The 19,914-nt window shown below is 38.0% G+C and overlaps 1 protein-coding gene across 1 annotated transcript in view; it reads right to left on the bottom strand.

Annotated features, from left to right (window-relative positions):
- Window positions 1–220: 220 nt before the first annotated feature.
- PLCB1 (phospholipase C beta 1) overlaps window positions 221–19,914 on the bottom strand; it is a 227,329-nt gene continuing 207,635 nt past the window's right edge. Inside the window, exon 32 of the mRNA XM_053460832.1 lies at window positions 221–922. Coding sequence (XP_053316807.1) covers window positions 686–922 — 237 coding nt within the window. The 3' untranslated portion in view covers window positions 221–685. The remainder of the gene's footprint in view (window positions 923–19,914) is intronic.

Here is a 19,914-nt window from a genome sequence, read left to right as displayed (position 1 = left end):
GCTATTCACTGTTTATATGGCAGTTAACGCTGAAGTAAGCAAAAATACATGCTTTTTTCCTGAAGAAGCCTAGTTCTGCTTGGTAGTCAACTCAATAAAGATTTTTACTGAAAATGATATTAATAGACTATTACATGGGCCCCCTTTTTTGCATGCCTACTGGAACACAGTTGGAATATCCACAGTTCTGAAAAGATATTAGGAGTAGCAATTTTTACAAGTACATAAAATATCAAGAGCAAGCAGCCAGTGCTTGCAAAGCCAACAGGGTTGAATATTTCAGTGCAAACAAAAAAAAACAAATAGAGAGCTGCTTAGGAGCAGTTAAAAAGCAAACATGTCAATGGTGTATCTCACCCCCACTGTGTTTGTACTTTAATGAGAACCACGTATAGGACCATTGTTACACAAAACAAGTGGTCTTCATACAACTGCCTATGACGGAATATGCAGCGCGCATGTTAATCGCTGCATTGTAACTGCACTAAGACAAAGATTAATGTAACTGAATGGTAAAACTTAGTTTTACACTGCTGTGTGTCATACAAAACTGCTCCTTTGGGAAATGTGCATTTAAAGAGCCGGGGTCAGCATTATCCCTTGCAGACAATGGGTGACAGGCAACATGTAAACATCATATGCCCAGGAGCACAAAAAGTAAAATAACACAAGCCATCGCTGCCTGTTAAAGTGTTGTATTAAATACTTTTTCTGGGTTTTCTTCTTCAGCCACGGGATCGTTCTCCTGGCTTTTGTGATTCCCTGAAATTGCTGGCTTGCTGCTGTCGGGCGTTACAATGTTGGTGGCAGCACTGTGTTCTCCTTCATCTCCTAATTTCCCTTTCATGGCTTCTTGTACGAACTCCTGAATTTCCATGGGGAGTCGTTTGAATTTGTCTTGGTACTCCTGATCCAGTTCCACCTGCAACTGGAAGATAAAACATTGAACATGAAGAATGTCTATTCTCGCTAAGGTTTAACGAGACACTTTATGCAGAACTCGAGGCGAGGTAACCCCCTTTCCCTAAATAATGAAGTTGGTGAGTTGGAAATGCTTAAGTACCTATTATGGTGGTTCCGTTAGAGCTGCACCTCGCATTATATTGTAAAGGGGCAAAACGTGCACCAGGTAATAGCTGTTGAATTTTATAGCTGTCATTTACCGTCTCTTAGTTTCCATCAGAAAATACATTGCAACCATAATATATCAATTACATGTACTGTACCAAAACATCAGAGACCATGGGAGATTATACCAACCCTGGATGTATTCCCTTTTGAGAGGTAATTTGAGGCAACATATTTTCAGAATATATTTAGCGTAATTAAGTGTCCATAAAAGGTAGCAAACTGATGCAGTTATAACTAAGCTATTTCTCATGTGTTGTTTTGCAAACATAGCATCGGTGGTACCACGTAAAAGACGCACTTTTCCCATAGCTAGCAAACCAAACGAGAGCTGAAACCGCGACTTTCCTGCAAACTCCTCCTTCAGTGAATAACCCCACTGACTTTACATTATGAAGGGTCAACCCCCGTGAGCTTCTGCTCCAAAAATACCCTGCATAAAGCATATTAAAATCAGGGAGAATTCTGGAAAGTCACCTCGCTGGTTAAACGATGCATTATGCAGACCATCTTAGCCAAAGATGGCCCTCTGTAATACAGGAACCCACAACTCTACTGCCAACTCTCAGTTTAGTAAATAAATCTCAAAAAGAAGAAGCAACATGCGCCCACATGATGGCTTCATCACAATGGCCGGTTGAGGTTATTCACAGTGCACATGTGTTATATGTTTAAAGAATCCACAGCACACCATCTAGATTCTTTAAAGTTCTAAAGCACACAAATCTGCATCATGAGCAAAGGGAGCACAGTAACAATCCTGATTGAGCCTCTTCATTCTAAGCCGTTTCCACCTGGTCCCTTTAATTCATGTATTAAAAAGGAATTGGCTACTTTTACTCACTCCATCCCATTATTATAACAGCAATAAACGATTCTTTGTGTTTATTGTACAATAACATAAGCAAAAAATGATACATATTTCCAGTAAAGAATCATGAAGGTGGAGCCCTTTAGAAACAGGTGACACTGGTTTTCTGGTACTGACACGTAAACATACCGTAACGTCACCAGTCCTGCACTGAACGTGTTAAGCCCCTTAGGTAGGACTTGTTGAAATAAAAACAAAGAAATGTCGTGACGAATTATTAAGCACTTGGAGCGACACAACTAGGAACTTGCTCAACCGGTTTGGAAAAAAAATATACACTCCCAATCTGCAAATACGCATTTCATATTTTTAAGCATAGATTATATTATTATTTATTGGTTTTTTTTTTTATAGCACCATCATATTCCATAGTGCGGTACAATGGGTAAACAGGACATGAGAAGTAGTATATAACAATCAGAGCTTATAAAGACTAGGGCCAGGTTTCCTATAAGCATAGCTTAGAACTTTTGAGGCTCCTTGGAGGTCTCCCTATCGTGCTCTTTAAAGGAAGGACGAGGAGTGACTGAGAGAGTGGGTCTAGAAGTGCACAGGAGGGGGCTTGCTTCAAACAGCCTAAAAATGGCAGACAGCAATGGATCTGGGTTAAGGACTTGGGGTGACCTGAAGAAACACAGCTCCTCTAGCTATTGCGTACCCTGTGGCAAGTAGGTGAGCTCTATATGAATGTTTCCTTGCCCCAACTAATCTGACCATGTTGCTCCCCTATTTTTAAAGAATGTAATTTATTTTTCTTTTTAGAACATCAGAGAGGCTGATTTTTTTGTGCCTGGGTGGCTCTGCAATGTAAAAAAAATTATGGCTTAGGACCGTTGAGTATGATTCAGTTGTATCAGTAATAATGGCCATGCATGTATTGGAACATGTAGTCTTATTAAAGAGTCACACTTCACTTCACAAGCACAGTGGAAGGAATTGGTAACCCTGAGCACAACCTTATGTGTGAACGTACAGAAGTCTCAGTAACAATTATAGTGCTAAATAAGGAGGCCTCCATTTATTGACTGTGCATAAAATGTGGTTTTTGTTTGTATAATCCATATGTTATATACCGGTATATATTTTCTAGTACATTACATTATTAATAGAGCTGTAGCAGGTTTTGTAGCGCTTTTACAATATTAAGTGTGAAAAATGAACAGTAACCTATGTCAAGACACGTTTATACAGAAGGCGGAGAAGGCCCTTCTCATATGTGCTTTAAATCTATTATAACCCCCAAGATTTTAAATAGCTAAAGGGGGGAAAAAGTTTCTTTTTTTATGTTACTTTAAGATCTAGTGGTATCTAGTTTTGCTACTATGTAAAACAGAATAACAATGCTAAAGTGACAATCCGGTCATCCGATACACTTTAACGCATATGATAGCTGTGGGTCACCTTTAAACTAAAGGTTTTAATCATCGGTTTGCCCTCTTTAATTATGAGCTGCTAAAAAAAAGAGAGAAATCAGTGGAGGGGAGAGGGATAGAGGTGTTTGGATCATGAGATGGGTTTAACGTTTGTGAGGAGGGTTATACGGCTCTGCTCATAAAATAAATCACATATTTGATGTTTATTCCCCATAATAATTAATTATGTAACAACTTTAACGTGTCCCATGCTGGGATGTATACATATATGGTGTGTCCTGCAGTCTCTGGCCATGTATTTACATAGCACCCCATTTCCTAACCTTTAATGCATGCACAGGATTGTTAACAGTATGAAATAATATTTTCCAAGTGAATGGACTAACAGATTGTCTATACCGATAAATCTATAGATTAATCGGCCTTAATAAACTGTATTTGTTTTCCATGACACTGCACAGGCCACACACAAAATAAAACAAACTACAGAACCAGTTCATAGAACAAAATAAAATGTCCCTCTGGGGAAATAAGTTTCACAGCAAACTTTCTTTCGTTTCCCATGAACACATTATTACACAAGTGTCAAAATGTCTTTTATTCAACATGATCTTCCCAGAATTCTACAAAAATATGCATTCAATATGTTTGAAGCGCAGAATTGCATTTTCTCCTGTGGCTTGTTTAGGTTTTGTTTTTTTCCAAAATATCCTGACAAATAAATTTTTTACACTCTTGATTTTTTGGAATCTTCAGACCTTATTAGGGACCATTCCGCTTTTTTCTCTCTACTTAATAGCGTCACTATGTAATACATAACTGCAGTCTTCCTGTAATAAAGAGCTGCTGATTCATTACATCAAGCAGAGTATACTGCAAAGTTAAAGCAAAGGAGAAGAAGCAAATTATTCAAAACTAGGTTCATTTATCATTTACTCAAATATATCTTTATTTTTCTAGTCTTACTTTACCCCAATGAATATACTTGATGGGTTTGATCCGGAGTCTCTGAGCGAAGTGTTGCTTCTCCAGGACTCTGTGTCATTCCCAGCTAGGAATAGCCTCATTCCTAGATGCAGTTAGCTCCACCCCCTGCATTAAGCCACACCCCCAGCAGAGGAGGAGCCCTGGATAGCCAACGCATGAATGCTTTTTAACCAGCCAATGTTACCTTTTACATCATTCCTTATAGAAAGGACCATCTTACCGCAGTAAAAGGAGGTCAATGAAAATGATGAAACTCAGAATCTCAGTACAGCAAAAGGTTTAACCCCTTAAGGACAATGGGTGGTACCTAAACCCATTGAAAACAATGCATTTTGAGCCCGTAAATGTACGGGCTTTGTCATTAAGGGGTTAAAGTTACCCCTTGATTGCTGGACAGTATCAATAACTCCTCTCACTAATGCCCTGTACAGGTAACTTTATGTCCTTAAGGGGTGGGAGATGCACCAATTATATAATAATATAAATTAAATAATACATTAATATTATGAATATTATAATAACTAAATAATAAGTAGCATTATTTACAGAAATGTTTTACTTGCCAAAAAGTCAATCCTAATAGTTTATGCAAGTTAATTCTAATGCAACCTCGTTAGGTTCTTTCCGAATAAAGCAAAAACATAATGCCGTGTCTTTGCAGTAACCGAATAACAAAATATTGATTATGTTTATATTGATTTAAGAATTCCATGAACAGAAGCTACGCAGACCATTTTACTCGTACTCACTCTGTTCCTGTGACAATCATCTATTTAGCCAAGTTCCAAAACGATCTCTATTAAATGTACCTGCAGCAAGGATTACTTCTCATCTAATGATATTGCTATCGATAAAACTTGGGATAGTCTCCTGTATATTTTGCCCTGAATAATATATATGAGAATGGTAAATATTCAACATTCTACATGAGTTCTGGTTGAATCCTAAAAAAAGTATGGGTGCATGTGTACTACTGCACAAAAAAAATGCATTTGGCAAAGCTCATCTCCCCAATACAAACAGCTTGGGATGGCAAAGAAAGAGGAGAAATACATAGAGGGATTCTGATGAACTCCTTCATGCATTTGCACTGGAGCCATAAAATTATTTAAAACGTTAAATTCCAAAAATAACACAGCTATTATATAGGATGACTGGAGAGTCCTTTTAATCTTCAGCCTTTGTACAATTCAGGAGAGAACTAGAATATGGTAGAATTAGTATAATATAATAAAAATTGAGTTAGCATATGTAATGCTAAGGTTATCCTTTATCTATGGTGTAATATGGATACACTCCTTATACAGCAAACAAAAATAACAACATTATTATTAACCTTTAGGGTAAAAGTATATTTAACCTTTAGTATGGTCTGCCTATTGTCTATCTAAACCCTTATATATTCAATTAGGAACCAAATCATTAAAACAATTGGAAAAAAAATACAAAAAAACCTTGAAATCATGCATCACATAAGATAAATATTTACCAAAGAACGACGGCTTGTTATGAAGTCCACATGGCAAACGGGATTTTCTTGTAGCATAGGGAAAAGAGAACCGGGGAAAAACACAAAATTAATAATACAGGATGGGCTTACAAATGACTTATTATATGGTTTTACATTTTCTGCCAGTTAGCATATTATCTAAACAATCACTTATCTATTATAAAAAATGAATTACACTTATATACAATATACCATAAAGTCTTGTCTGTTGGCTAATTTCTTGGGCATAGAGTTATACTGCGCTGGCAGTAGAAAGAGATAACAGACAGCAAGCAATTTAAGACTATCTAGGTCTCTTCAAGCATATTATTGTGAAGAAGAAACCTAGATAGTTGTGAAGGCTTGCAATCTATTATACTTCAGTTAGCCAATAAATGCCTTTACCAAATTTGCTCTTATGGTTGCCTCATATAGGCAACATGATCAAATTAAACGCTTGCATTAATTATATTATATTATATCTCCATTTTGTACCCTGACATATGAATATCTGAATTGAATAGTTTATGTAATATAATTCTGGATAATATACCAACATGAATTATCTGTTTTATTCATTGTATAAGCCTGTATATGTTATGATTGTTATGCCATAGACCTTTATGTACAATGGCAACCCTTTACATATTTATTGTGATTTCTGCACAAGATTTTAATAACAAGTTCCAAAATGTATACATATAACATCATAAGTCATAAGGGAGAGGGTTCAGGTGCCATACGTAAAGCCAGACTATTGTCGCAAATAGAGACGCAATTAGCCATTTTTGTAGCTTGCATAAGGACATTTGACGTCATTTGTGATATATGTATTTACACAATTACATTACACATTGTGTTACGATCAATGCCGTGGTCCGATCTCCAAGAAGTTTCGAGAACGGCAAACAAGCTTTAGAAATAGCAGAGAATGATGAGTATGTGAGTACTTGAATGAAACATAGAAATAAAGGAAAAACGGTGGGAGTTCCCTTCCAATGTCAAAGTGTCCAGAAGCGCACTGATAAGTAGCAGTAGTAGAGAAATGGTTGCCTTAGTAGTCTTTACTAGTGATTGCATAAATATGTAAAAGGATTAAAGCTCCACTGAGAAAAAAGAATTACTAGAATAAACATGAGTTATGAAGTTAATTTATTCGAAATGTGTCTGAATGAGATTAATTATCCACTGGGCAATCACACTACAACCCAACTGGTTATGTGTTCCATATGGTAAATATGAAAATGCTGTTATTTATGTATCCACTTCAAGTAAGTCTTACTGACAAAGAGACTCAGCAGACAAGTACTGTATTTCAGTGAATTCCCTCACTCCATATAGGACAAGAAACCATTATAAATAAGAGTGTTTGTGTTCTGTAGAATACAATGTACACAAAACTCATAGCAATGAAACGGAAACCTAATATAAAGAAATATGATCTTCAGTGGGAATAAAAGACGGTATTCACAAGTTTACTTTTTCATGTGCTTAATCTTTTGACCTTCAGATCAGATATTATCATGGCATTTTTCTGGTCTGAGAAACTGCATTTCTTAGGAAGGGCTGAGCTGCATTATGAGATTTTGGTAACAGGAAAAACTGTAATGCTAACCTATCCAAGATCATCATCCAGGGGGCGATCGGCCCCCCAGTGTGCCACTGCTTAATCGGCCAATTACAAGGGATGTGGGGCTGTGTGTAAAGCTTAGAATTGGGAGCTACTAGGCACAATATGAGTTGGATAACTTTTAAGCAGAGAAGAATACACAGGATATAACAGGTTATAAGGACACAATTAGCAATAGATTGTTGATCCAGTAAGAAATCCAATTGCCATTTTGTAGTCGGTAAGAAGTATTTCCCCTTTCTGAGGCACAATGAGTAATCACTTTAATGTAGGGTTTTTGCCTTCTTCTAGCTCAAGAGCACCTTCTTTCTAAATTGCTATGCTACTGGTAGGGTCACTGATGGGATTATTCAGCATTGTGTGAAGTTTGGAAGGAAGACTCGGAATGGAGTGACTGACTTGGTGAGCACATTTAGAAACGGAGGTGATTTAAGTCAGATAAGAAAGACAGCAGGAAACAAATGAGGAACCATAGGAAGTTAGAAAGGGAGGAGATAAGAGATAAAGGAGACCGTTAAACAGTGAATAACTGGCTACTGAATGGTATGGAGTGCAAGGAAATAGGTTGAGGCTATATAATAAAAAATAAGCGTGTATGGTAACAACTTTTTGTGTACAACATAAGTTCAAGGCAAGGCTCTGCTCAATATTGTGCATCCAATGGCACATTTATATTTTTACATGGGCTTTATCATTGTGTAGTATTAAGGCAACCTTGCATTATGTAACAAAATTGTGTAGTCTGATGACATCTCTGACATTTTTTTTATTTCATTCACTTGTAGTGATGCTAAGAGCATTTTTAAAGCACTCATACAGAATAGCACTGTAATACAGATGAAGGTCAGCCCGCTGCTTCAGCTATCGTGACACCTAATTAAAGGATGTATATGACATTAAAAACCAAACTAAACCACAACTCACAATACGGGGTCAAGGCGGATGGTTTCTATATATTAATTAAATAAGTGTGCCTGGTATGTTGTATTAATCAATACTGCATGTAGACCTCAATGTAATAACAAAATCCATAGTGATTGAGGTGTGTTGAAAATCCTAGGTGCGGATGTTTACCTCTGTGATGGTTTCTGGCAAATCCATCCATACTAACACTAGGGGCATATTATATTCAGATGTAACCTCCAACAAAGGCAATCAAGTTAGAATATTAACTGATCATTCTTAACAAGCAATATGGTATCCCAGTGGAAAGTTAGACGGCTCAATAAAGCAGGCCCGGCCCGACAATGGAGCCGAGTGGGGCAACGGCTCCAGGCGGCACTTTTGAAGGGGCGGCACTTCACCGCCCCAAGCCCCTTTTTTTTTTTTTTAAAGCGAAAGAGAGAGAAAGGGGTGCCGAGTGGTCAGTACCCGCTCGGCGCCCCTCTCTCTCTCCTCTGCGGCGAGTCTCCCTGTTCGGTCTCGGTGCCGGAAGATTTCCGGCGCTCAGCATTATAAGCCGGCACCGAGACCGAACAGGGAGTCTCGCCGCAGGACTGCTGAAAGGTAAGAATATATTCAAGGCTCCCACCACAAACCAAACAACTGCAAACCAGAGCTACCATGGCTACTTCAATCAACAAGATTTACTACAAGATTAAAGTTCACCTCAGCTTTGGAACAACCAAGCCGTTGACGAACAGGTGACTGGTACACATAAATTGTCAGGGGATACCAGGCTTACCTCTCTACCGAAACAAAACTACGGTAGTTCCAATAAAATATCACACCATTAATTCACCACCTTTTTTCTGTATTTACTAATGTTCTCCTATAACATGAAACTTCTGAACTTCACAAACTTCTGTTCTAACTAGTCTACTTCTTCAAATAAATGGATTTCTGGACAAGGTGGGTCCTTTTTAGTTTGTAAGTTAAACAGAAACACAATGTAACAATAATTGTGTACTGTGCATAATGATGTAATTACAGTTTTTTTACTATCCATTACAAGGCTTTTGAGACAATAATAAATGGATGAAAAAGAAATCAAAACAAACCTACATTCAGAGAACTCATGTAGGCTCTATATTGTCTCCATTTGTGGTGTACAGACTTCACCATTGAGCTCTCATCAAAACAATTATACAGCAGAAAACATATGTGTCTGTTGGTTACAAAGTCTGAGCTCATTGATAACAGAATATTAATCATAACACTCACTGAGCTACTAATGACTACTCACATCTGCAATAAAACAGACATGTACAACACTGTATGACCCGTCGTTCCAAATTCAGTCCTTAATTATTTATAACTGTTAAATGTTTCTTCTTATTGCATCTTTTTTGTTTTCAGTTGAATCATATTTTAGGTTTTTCAGTGCAGACATATTCTGGTGTTGGCCAAGGGTGGCATGTTCAGGGGGCTCATCAGGGAGTTGCTGTTCAATGAGCCTTTTACAAGAGGGATCAATGACTTCCCCAATGACTATACTATGGAGCACGGTGTAGCGCCTGCACAGCCTTCATAGCACACAGTTCCTAGGTGCTGCATGTCTTTAATTGGTGGCACCCAGCAGTAAGGATGGTGGTCGATGAGATGGTGGGTGGTGGCAGGCTTAAGATAAGAAAAGGCAATGTCTACTTCCATTTACATTTGTGTAGGAATCACATTGCTAGGTAGGGCCACGTTGTACTTTTAGGGAAGGAGGAATATGACTGCAATGTTTGCAGTGTGGGTATTGTCAGTAGTTTCCCAATTGGTTGCGCGGGTGCAACAATATTTCAGTGAAGGGGTTTAGAAGGTGAAGAGACTCCTACATTGGGAATTAATAAAGTTGTGGCCATCACCCTAAAACACAATAACGACTCTTGTCTTTAATTAAAGTGGGTGGTTAAAGGGGCCTGGGGTATCAGCCTCTGGACCTAAGCAGTCAAAAGAACACATATGGAAGTTGTGGCATACTGTAAGAAATAACACCTGGTGGTAAACAAAAATATTCAAAATGGGATATGACTTGAAAACGATGCCTGTCTGCGTTTGTCAGTGTGTGTGACTGTGTATGAGTATGTTAGTGTGTGCCTGGGTATGTTAGTGTGTGCATCTGTGTTGGTGTTATCGTCAATGTCTGTGTGCATGTGATTTAGCGTGTCTGGCTGTGTGAGTGTCGGTTAGTGTGAGTGCCCTTCCTGAGATGTGAACCTAGTTCTAGCCCTGCTAGCTTTGCAAAGTAGAAGCAACGCAATCTCAACTTGTACCACACTTATTCATATAAATTACTGTCAGTTGGTGTTGGAGATTGGCAGCAACCTTTGGCAGAGCCAGTATTACCTAATCAATTTCCCCTACAAAAGATTTATAAACCAATCAACAACAGTCAGCAACTCAACAACAGGAGAGGGGTAACAAGAGAGGGGGCCAATTACACAGATCCTGAGAAAACAAGGTTAGCATGGATGTTCTCAGTTTATACAATGCACGATTTATAATACACATACAGTATATTATTATGTAGAATTTGAAAAAAGTGACAGGTGTTATGGCAATATATACATATCACTGTCCTACTCAGTATAAAAGAAAGACAAAGGCGATAGTGGTTCCAAAGCCTTGGTCCAAATAGATAAAACTATGAATAGTGAATAGGGAGGATGGCAGCTTGGGATTCATCCTTAAAGCTTGTAATCTTTTAGTTCAGGGTATTACATGTTATAGATCTGTGTTGACAAATGGTCAGGTATTGCACAGGTTTCATACTATTAACTTATCAATATTTACCATATAACTTTCTACTTAGTAATAGAATCCTGAACTGATATTTCAAGGTAAACAGATAATCACAAAAATAGCATGTAATACAATCCTACTTGGAAAAAGGAGCTTCAGAGAAGAACATTTAGTCATGAAATTGCCCTTCTAGGACACATTAAGGAAACAATTTATTTTTAACTCTATTTGTATTGATATGAAACATGGTTAAAACTTAAAATAGACCAGAGGCAGACAGGCAAAAATCTCCAGTTACAGCATAGATTGTCCTTTGTGGGGCAGTCTATAGAAAGATTCCACTGACCGCTCACAAAACCACGCATGGCAAGTACCACGCTATTCACACATTATATATGTCACGGTGTCATAATCACAGGTTAAAAAGAGTGCCTACTGCATATTTTATACACATAGGCACTTCTAAACCAGAGCATAAAATGATAATGGCCATTGGCACGTTAGAATGTGTGTTTTGTCAAAATCCATACATCAGCCACGAAACATAAAACATGGGACGCTTGGTAGGCATGTTAGAGCCCTACATCATATGTCAAGAAATACCCTCAGCGGATAGAGATGTAATTGATTTCCTCTAGTACAGTGAACATGCACTTAAGAAACCTTTGGGATGTGCATAATGCGTTTCTCAAGAATTAATAAGTAAAAGTGATTAAAAATGACAAATTAGATGGACCTATTTGTTTGTTTATTATAAATCTGCAGCCAAAGAAACGGAATTATCCTTGTTATTAGATGACATAAAATGATTAGTCTACTTGTGTTGGGATCCCTCGTATAAAGCTATTAATACAGTACTGGTTTGGGAGATCATGGATCTCTCTCTAACAGACCCAAAATAAAGGGAGTCTGAGGTCCGTGCCATTGCTTTCTTGCGATGCTGCCAGCCATTGATGACATCATATTCTGGAGCTCAGGGGTGAAGCAGTGTGAGTGAGAGAGTGCAGTGGGAGAGAGAAAGGGTGGGCTCATAAAGAAAGACAAAAAGAGATAAAAAGAAATGTGAGAGATAGAAAAGCCTGTAAGTGGCTCCCACCACTGGACTTCAGAAAGGTAAGAGATAAAGAGAAAGGGGAGATAAAAAATAATATAGGGAGAGATAACGAGGAGAGAGAGGAAGGGAGATAATGAGAAAGAAGAGATTTGGGAAGAAAGGTGAGAGATCATGAGAAAGGGGGGAGAGATTAACAGGAAAGGGGAGAGATAATGAAAAATGTGAGAGAAAGGGAGAGATGAGAAGCAGAAGAGATGGGGACAAAGTGGGGAATGAGGACAAAGGGGGGGATTTAGATAAATTGGAGAGAAAGAGGAATGAAGATATAATGAGAAAGGGGGAACAAAGAAAGGGATAAGATAAAATGGAAAGATAAAGATAAAGAAGAAGAGATATAATGAGAAAGAGGGGGAGAGATAAACAGAAAGGTGAGAGAGAGGGAAAGAAGGGTGGGGTAAATAACATTTCTGTTCACACCCACTACTAGAAATTACATCAAACATTGCCGGGAAGTGATTTTATTTTTATAAAATGCCTGGACATCTGTCATCTCATTAAAAAAAATGTCAGTAATAAAAAAATATTTTTTATACGATTGTAAAATGCAACACTTTATTTCATCATGTTTGATTCGTGTAGGTGTATCCTGAAGAAACCATCCGTCCTCCCACCTTTGAGATCTCCATGCCACTGACTACTCCAATTCACCTTCGCTACAATCAGACCACCTTTCCAAACCAGAATTTCTCTTTATTTGATTCCCCCTCAACCTCCTTATAGATTATAAGCTCCAAAGAGCAGGACGTTGTTCTCGCTCTGTACCAATATGTCCTAATGAGTATCAATTCTTTTGCCCCCTATTGTAATAATGATATGGAATCTACTGGAGCTCTATAAATATACCTAGGACTTTCCCAGGGTAGGCTACCAGGAGCTTTCCCTCTTCTGAGTGAGTGGCTCCATAAGGAGGCAGGGGTAGCGACGAGAAGGGATTGGCAAGACCTGTGAGGGATGGGGGTTGTCACGACAAGGGCAGGGCTTGCCCCAGAGAACATTACATGGGTTGGGAGTAGAAATGGGCAGGAAGTGGGCATAGATAAACACTGATCCCCTGCCCTGGAGAAAGAAGAGAGTGAACCGGGGATCCGGGGAAGCAGATCTTCACTTGGAGACCTCAAACCCATAGAGTTCCAAAGTATGTCTATTAAATAAATGGAAGTTAATATCTACTGTATATACTTGCATACACGTGTGTCTTGCACTCTGTACCCTACATAAGTAGATAGCCACACTGTTTAACTTTCCAGAGTATATTTCAGTTAATCAGATGTTAGCATGTATTGCCAGATGGCAAAGGATAAAGCACTTTTAGTCTATACGATGTGTGACCTACTTAAGAGACCAACAATCTGTTGCCCAGCGAAAATAAAAAAAAAACATGCTGCCTTCCGTGAAAGTATTCTGTTTTCATTCAATTAGCACCATGAGGGGAAAAAACACGCCTCCTGGCTTGTCTGTTGTCTGTAGATGAGTGTTTAATAATACTTCTACTACCCCTTAACTTTAAGTGGAAGGGTTTTCCATCACCTTTACCCACCATAACTTATGTAATGGTATTTCTTGGCTACCCCAATTCTCAACTACTAAGCCAGTATCACAACCTCATGCTGACGAGTCCCATTAAGGACAAAACAGCTGTCCATGAGTGGTGATCTGACTACTGCACCTCTTCCCGAGTTTTGTCTAAAGGCTGTCTTGTACAGCGGGCAATTACTTTCAAGGGATCCATGTATAAAGTGGATATAGAGGCAAAAGGTGATTATTGTTAACCTTATTTGCATGCGCCTACCCAGAATCCCTTGTGGCTGTGGCAGCACCGTGAGACTTCTGAGGGAAAAACAAGCCTTCTGGCTTATCTGTTGTTTGTAGATCAGTGTTTAGCAATGCTTCTACTACCCCATTATATTATGCAACACAATATATAAAGCACAACATATAATTTTGCTTCTGTGCCCTAAAAGAACAAATTAGTAAAACATGTGACTTCTTTGAGCTGTGGATTACAAATGTATAAAAATATTTTCCGGTTTACCCAAAATCACTAATACACGGCATAGTAAGAAGATAATTATTAGTAAATGTCACTGATGTGGGAATGCAATCTTTATACTTTCATTAAACGAGTAATTGCATGGAAATGATATCACAAGGGGATTGCTGGTACAGTGTATGAGATCAGGTTTCAGTGCTTTGAGACTGAGAATCGGTGTCTGGGAATCACTCCAAGTCCGTGTGGTTTGTGCTCTGCAGGGAATGGGGTAAGGATTAGGTACTGGCACACAGAGCTGGAATCCCTCTGATCTACACATGGAGGCTGCATTCGTTGTATGAGGGCAAAGATCTCTTGGGTTTGAGTCCTGTATACCAACTCATTAGACTTTAGGACACGTTAATTTTTAGTGTATAATTCAGTTTATAGGATAAGTGAAAAAGATCAGAGACAAATTGCTATATAGTGGAAAATGTTTTGTTGCTCAATTGTGCATACATCTAACCCAAAAAACATTCTCCTTTAAAAAAAATCAATATTTTTTTTAACTATACGTGAATTGTGCTATCTATCAAGTATACATCAAATGACTATACTCTGACAACAAAAGTTATTGGGTAAATAAATTAAATTTTACCACCTCCATAGACATTTGAGGACATTTTCTGGGAGCTGGGAGCCTTTTAATGTCCCAAAATAAATAAGATTAAAAAAAAATCGATACAAGTTGATAATGTAATAATATAAAATAAATGCTATTTAACAGAAAAAAATGTATTGCACATTTTAGCAAAGATCATATAACCCTCTATGTTATCTCATTCACACATGTACCGGTATTCTGGATTTTGATGGGTGTTATATTGGTTTATATGCATATTCACATTACTGGTAATTGCTTTCTAAGGTTAGACATGTTTTGAAAGGTGATAACATGATCATTGCAGCCTTTGCAAGCCTGGTCCTGAATCCTTCCAAATGATTCTTACCGACAGTGAGGCAGTGAGTATTCATGGGTATCTAGCATGCATACAATAAAATAATAATTTTTTATTTTAATATATTTAAACTTAAAGGACAGTTTACTCATCAATACAGACCTACCAATGAAGAATACTTTAATATGCATTCTTCACCTTGTATGGGAAAAATAGATACAAGTACTTTCCTTAAGGAGAAGCTGCAGCTCCAGTTCTGCAGTTCACCAACTCCATGATCCTGTTTCAATGCAACTTGTGGCTGTCTGAAGCAGCCAATCAGTGTCAGGAAAAAACTCCCCTTGACAATTATAGGGATTATAGCAATTTGTATATCATTAGTATGCAGAGAAGTTCAACACTAAAGATATATGGGAGTTAGAAGACGCAGATGCAGTTGAGACATAATAAGTGTAAGATATGGAGACGCAGTGCTGTTGTGTTAATAAAGCCTACATCTACGGACCCGAGCTATAACCAAATAAAACCATTAGAACACGCGGTATATGTGAGAGAATGTCCTTTTTATCTGCCCATTTTGCAGTTAATGACATTGATATCCTGCTGACCTTGGGGTGACCACTCCAAAATCACAGCAATATGTACCCCACTCTTTATTTATTAAACATCTCTATATCGGAGCTCAAAGAAATATACAAAAATATAAAAAAATGTAATGTAGCAACATCAATGAATTAATTCATCTAAATGACCCGCTTCTACAGATCATCCTTACTCGATCAACTCATCCCTATCCAAGCAGTTTTCTCTTGTTGTTTCATGTCCCCTCAACCACCGACTAGATTGTAAGCTCACAGGAGCAGGGCCCCACTTCTCCTTTTGTATCAGTTTGTTATTGTGTGTGATTTTTATTTATGTTACTGACTCCTCTGCTGGTTCTATATAAATAACTGTAATGTATACAAAAAATGCTTTGACTAAGATTGTATTTTTAAAGGAAAAAGAATGTAAGATTAAAGTTCTGATAAACTGTTGGAACTAGTTTTTACTATAATAACCAGTAAATTGCAGGAAATGCTTTAGAAAATAGAGACAATGACAAATCTTAACTAAAGTATATGTTTTATTTAACAGCGACCCACTGGATGTATGCGTTTATACAGATAAAGATAACTATTAATCTTCATGTACATTAAATCTCAGTGGAACTCATTAGTTTATGTTATCTGAAAACTGGCAAATCGGTTATTACTGCTTTTTATATAGAAAATTATATTTAATCCATAAATTGCACAGCTATGGAGATCTTTCTTTTTTACAATAGATAACTAGCCCACCAAGACATTAAAATTACACAAAGGGCCCTCAATGTATTATAACGTGTCAGGTCTGTTAAAAGAGTTAGGTTTTGTTACCAGCTCCTTGTGTACCACGTGCAGCACAAATGCAATGTTACTGTATGAGTGCCATTTACTAAGTGTCCCAAAAACAACCCAAATCTTCATGTATTCACTAAATTTGAAGGAATATCTTGTCACCGTCATTCAACAGGTTGCAAGAAAGCCAAAAACAGGCACCTGATGTTTTGGGGGTATGCAGAAGCACAGGTATGCTCAGAGAGCCTAGGTGCACAGGTGAGCCTAGGGTTGTTGGCACCTGGGTGCAGTATTTCACCCTTAGGCACCCCAACCCATGGCATGTGAATTTGTGCCATGAGTTTAGCTTCTAAAAGACACAACCTTGTTGGATGTTATTTTCTTTATGGTAACAAACAGATCAATACACCACATTACTACCATAAATTTGCTTATTTGAAAGATAATAAGACTTCAGTAGTGTTTTGGATTATGACGACAAAAAGAAGTAATCACACCAGTTACAGGGAGAAGATAGACAAACTTGGTTGACAGCAAATTGTGGCACATTTTGAGAGACAGCTCGAGAAATTATCCTCTTATACGGGAAGATCTTTCTAATGAGTATCTGCAGATACAGAATATTCCGCTTCTGCATCATTTATATGAAAAAGCCTAATTTGAATAAATGTTTATAAATGTAATACGTGGATGATTCTCTTCTGTGGAAAACGCCAATGCAAAATATATCCCCTTACTATTTTTTAAATCTTTTTTTTGCACAGTCAAGTACATTTTAAAATAAGTTAAAAGCTTTGAAAACTAGGTCACAAAGCACTTTAATTTCCATTTCTACAAAAAAGTGGATATTTTTTTTATAAACCACTGGGCAAAGCAGGGTAAAAGCATTTAATAATATTTTAATGCAAACTGCTTGCCTAGTTTACAAGAAATGGGAATAAGCAAACATATTATGGAAGAACTCACACTTTCATCTAGATTTGTTCATGTTACCCGTTATGATCCAGAGAGGTCACTACTTCAACTGTAGGGTTTGTAGCTTTATAAACCAGGGATCTCCCTTGGTGCAGTTTATACCTCTTGTGTCTAATGTCTCTTTTTCTACCTCATTTTCTCTTCTTTCAGCCACCAACCTCAAGTACATCTAAAAACTATTAATGCCATCATTTCTTTACCTCCATTTAAAGGAACACTGCAGTGTCTCAGGCAGTCCCCTAAAAATGTAATTCATATTAAAGTACTTTTCTAAATATAATGAAATGCAGCTTTGAAAATATGCCTTAAACTGTTGAGCTACTTTTTTTAAACCAAGAATACACAACAAGCCTAGGACTACGGCACCTGCAGAAATGTTCAGTGGTTTGTATTCTACCACAAAAACAACAGCTAAAGGCTTGAAGAAATCACTGGAACTGGTTAACATCTCTGTTCATGAGTCTACCATATGAAAAACATTGAACAGGCATGGAGTCCATGGTAGGACACCACAGAGAAACATCGATGTTCACCTGAAGTTTGCCAAAGAGCACCTTGGCACTCCACAATGCTACAGGGAAAAAATTTTGTGGACTGATGAAATGAGGGTTAAATTGTTCGGTAAGAACATGCAGCACTACACATGGTGTAAAAAGGGCACCATATACCCAACAAAAACAACAACCCAATGGAGGGAGCATCAGAATTTTGGGGCTGCTTTGCTGCCTCAGGGCCTGGACAGCTCGCCATCATCGGGGAGACAATGAATTCCCAAATCTATGAAGGTCTCATACAGGATAATGCCAGGGTGGCTGTCTGCCAGCTGAAGCTCAGTAAAAGTTGGGTGATGCAGCAGGACAATGACCATAAACATCTAAAGTAAATCTACAGAATAGTTTTGGAGTCGCCCAGTCAGAGCCCAGAACGTAACCCATTAGAGATGCTGTGGAATAAACCACAAGAGAGCCGTTCACACCGGACATCCCAGGAATATGGCTGAGCTTAAGCAGTTCTGTAAGGAAGAAAGGTCTAAAATCGCTCCTGAACATTGTGCAGGTGTGGTCCACAGCTCGTTTGAGGTTATTGCTGCCAAAGTATTAAGAGATTCAAGGTATTAAATCCAAAGGTTCTCTTACTTTTTTCATCAGCACACCTCTCTCTCTGTAAAATGACTGAACCTCTTCCTGATACTAATGCATCCAAAGATTTATTTAATTGCTTTACTCTGTTTGCTTGTATTATTTGCACTATAAGAATAAGATATTTTTAGGATGCTTGCAAAAATAGTTGTTTCAGAAAAAAAGCCAATGGTGCATAGAAGCAGATAGTTGAGAACATTATCGTTTTAAAATTCAGAAGTAACCACAAGTCCTTGTATTGCCTTTTGTTGATTTGCAGTGACGTCGGTTTGGTCCTCCTTCAATGATGGTAAATGTATGCGTGTAACCTCAGTTCTACCCTTGACAAAGAAAGAACCTTTGTTTTACCTTTCTGACTTTGTAGGTTTGTCTTTTGACCTGGAGGTTTTCTCCCCATAGACTGTTGTCCCCAATGTATTGTGTAGTTAGTGTAATGGTATTCATGGTATTGTAGGAAGTAATGTTAAGTACAGAACAGGCAAGACTGAACTAATCCGGGGACTCAGGCATAAGCACAGCAACCTTTGAGGTATGACGCAATGTGAGTGTGAGATATTTATTACCTTTTCTTATACTTTTCACTAGTAGGTGCTATTAAACACTATTCCTAATGTACTGATTACAGTGTACATGTGTGGTTTTTAAATCCTTTCTGGCCTAACTTCTGGCCTTTCTGTCTATCATGGCCAATATGACAAGAAAACCAACCGACTGCCTTCACTTCTGTTGCTGAAGCAATCAAAGTCCACCAACTAGCACCTGAGGTACAGATCTCATCTCCCTTCCACTAGATCCATGGTAGATACATTTCAGGTCGACAGACCTTTGAGGAAATAGTACTTTCCTCAACTGCACTCTATGCCAACCCAATTGTAATGCCACTGCCTTCAATAAATATATGCATATATTGTAACAGAGAAAACAAATCCTATTAAGGCGATTCAATTGTTCTTTTTTTTTAATTACTGGCTAATCAAGAGATCTTTAGCCTGGAGGAAACAGGCAGTATAAACCATGGCTTAGATGAATGCCTGTCAGGCAGCTGCTTTGTGTAGTTATTTCTACATGGCAGGGATTTCCTTGAATTTATTAAGAAAGCTCTGAGCATAGCTTGGCGCAGCCAAGGCAGTAGCATTTACAGCACAATGAGAGAGGAAATGGAATTTATTAGGGACCTTTTCCATCAACCATCATGTCATATCCACTTTCAATAAAATCCCCTCCTTACTTACAGA

Source organism: Spea bombifrons, chromosome 3 (assembly GCF_027358695.1).
Source record: "Spea bombifrons isolate aSpeBom1 chromosome 3, aSpeBom1.2.pri, whole genome shotgun sequence".
In the NCBI taxonomy this organism is placed as follows: Eukaryota; Metazoa; Chordata; class Amphibia; order Anura; family Pelobatidae; genus Spea; species Spea bombifrons.
This window is presented reverse-complemented; position numbering and strand designations above follow the sequence as displayed.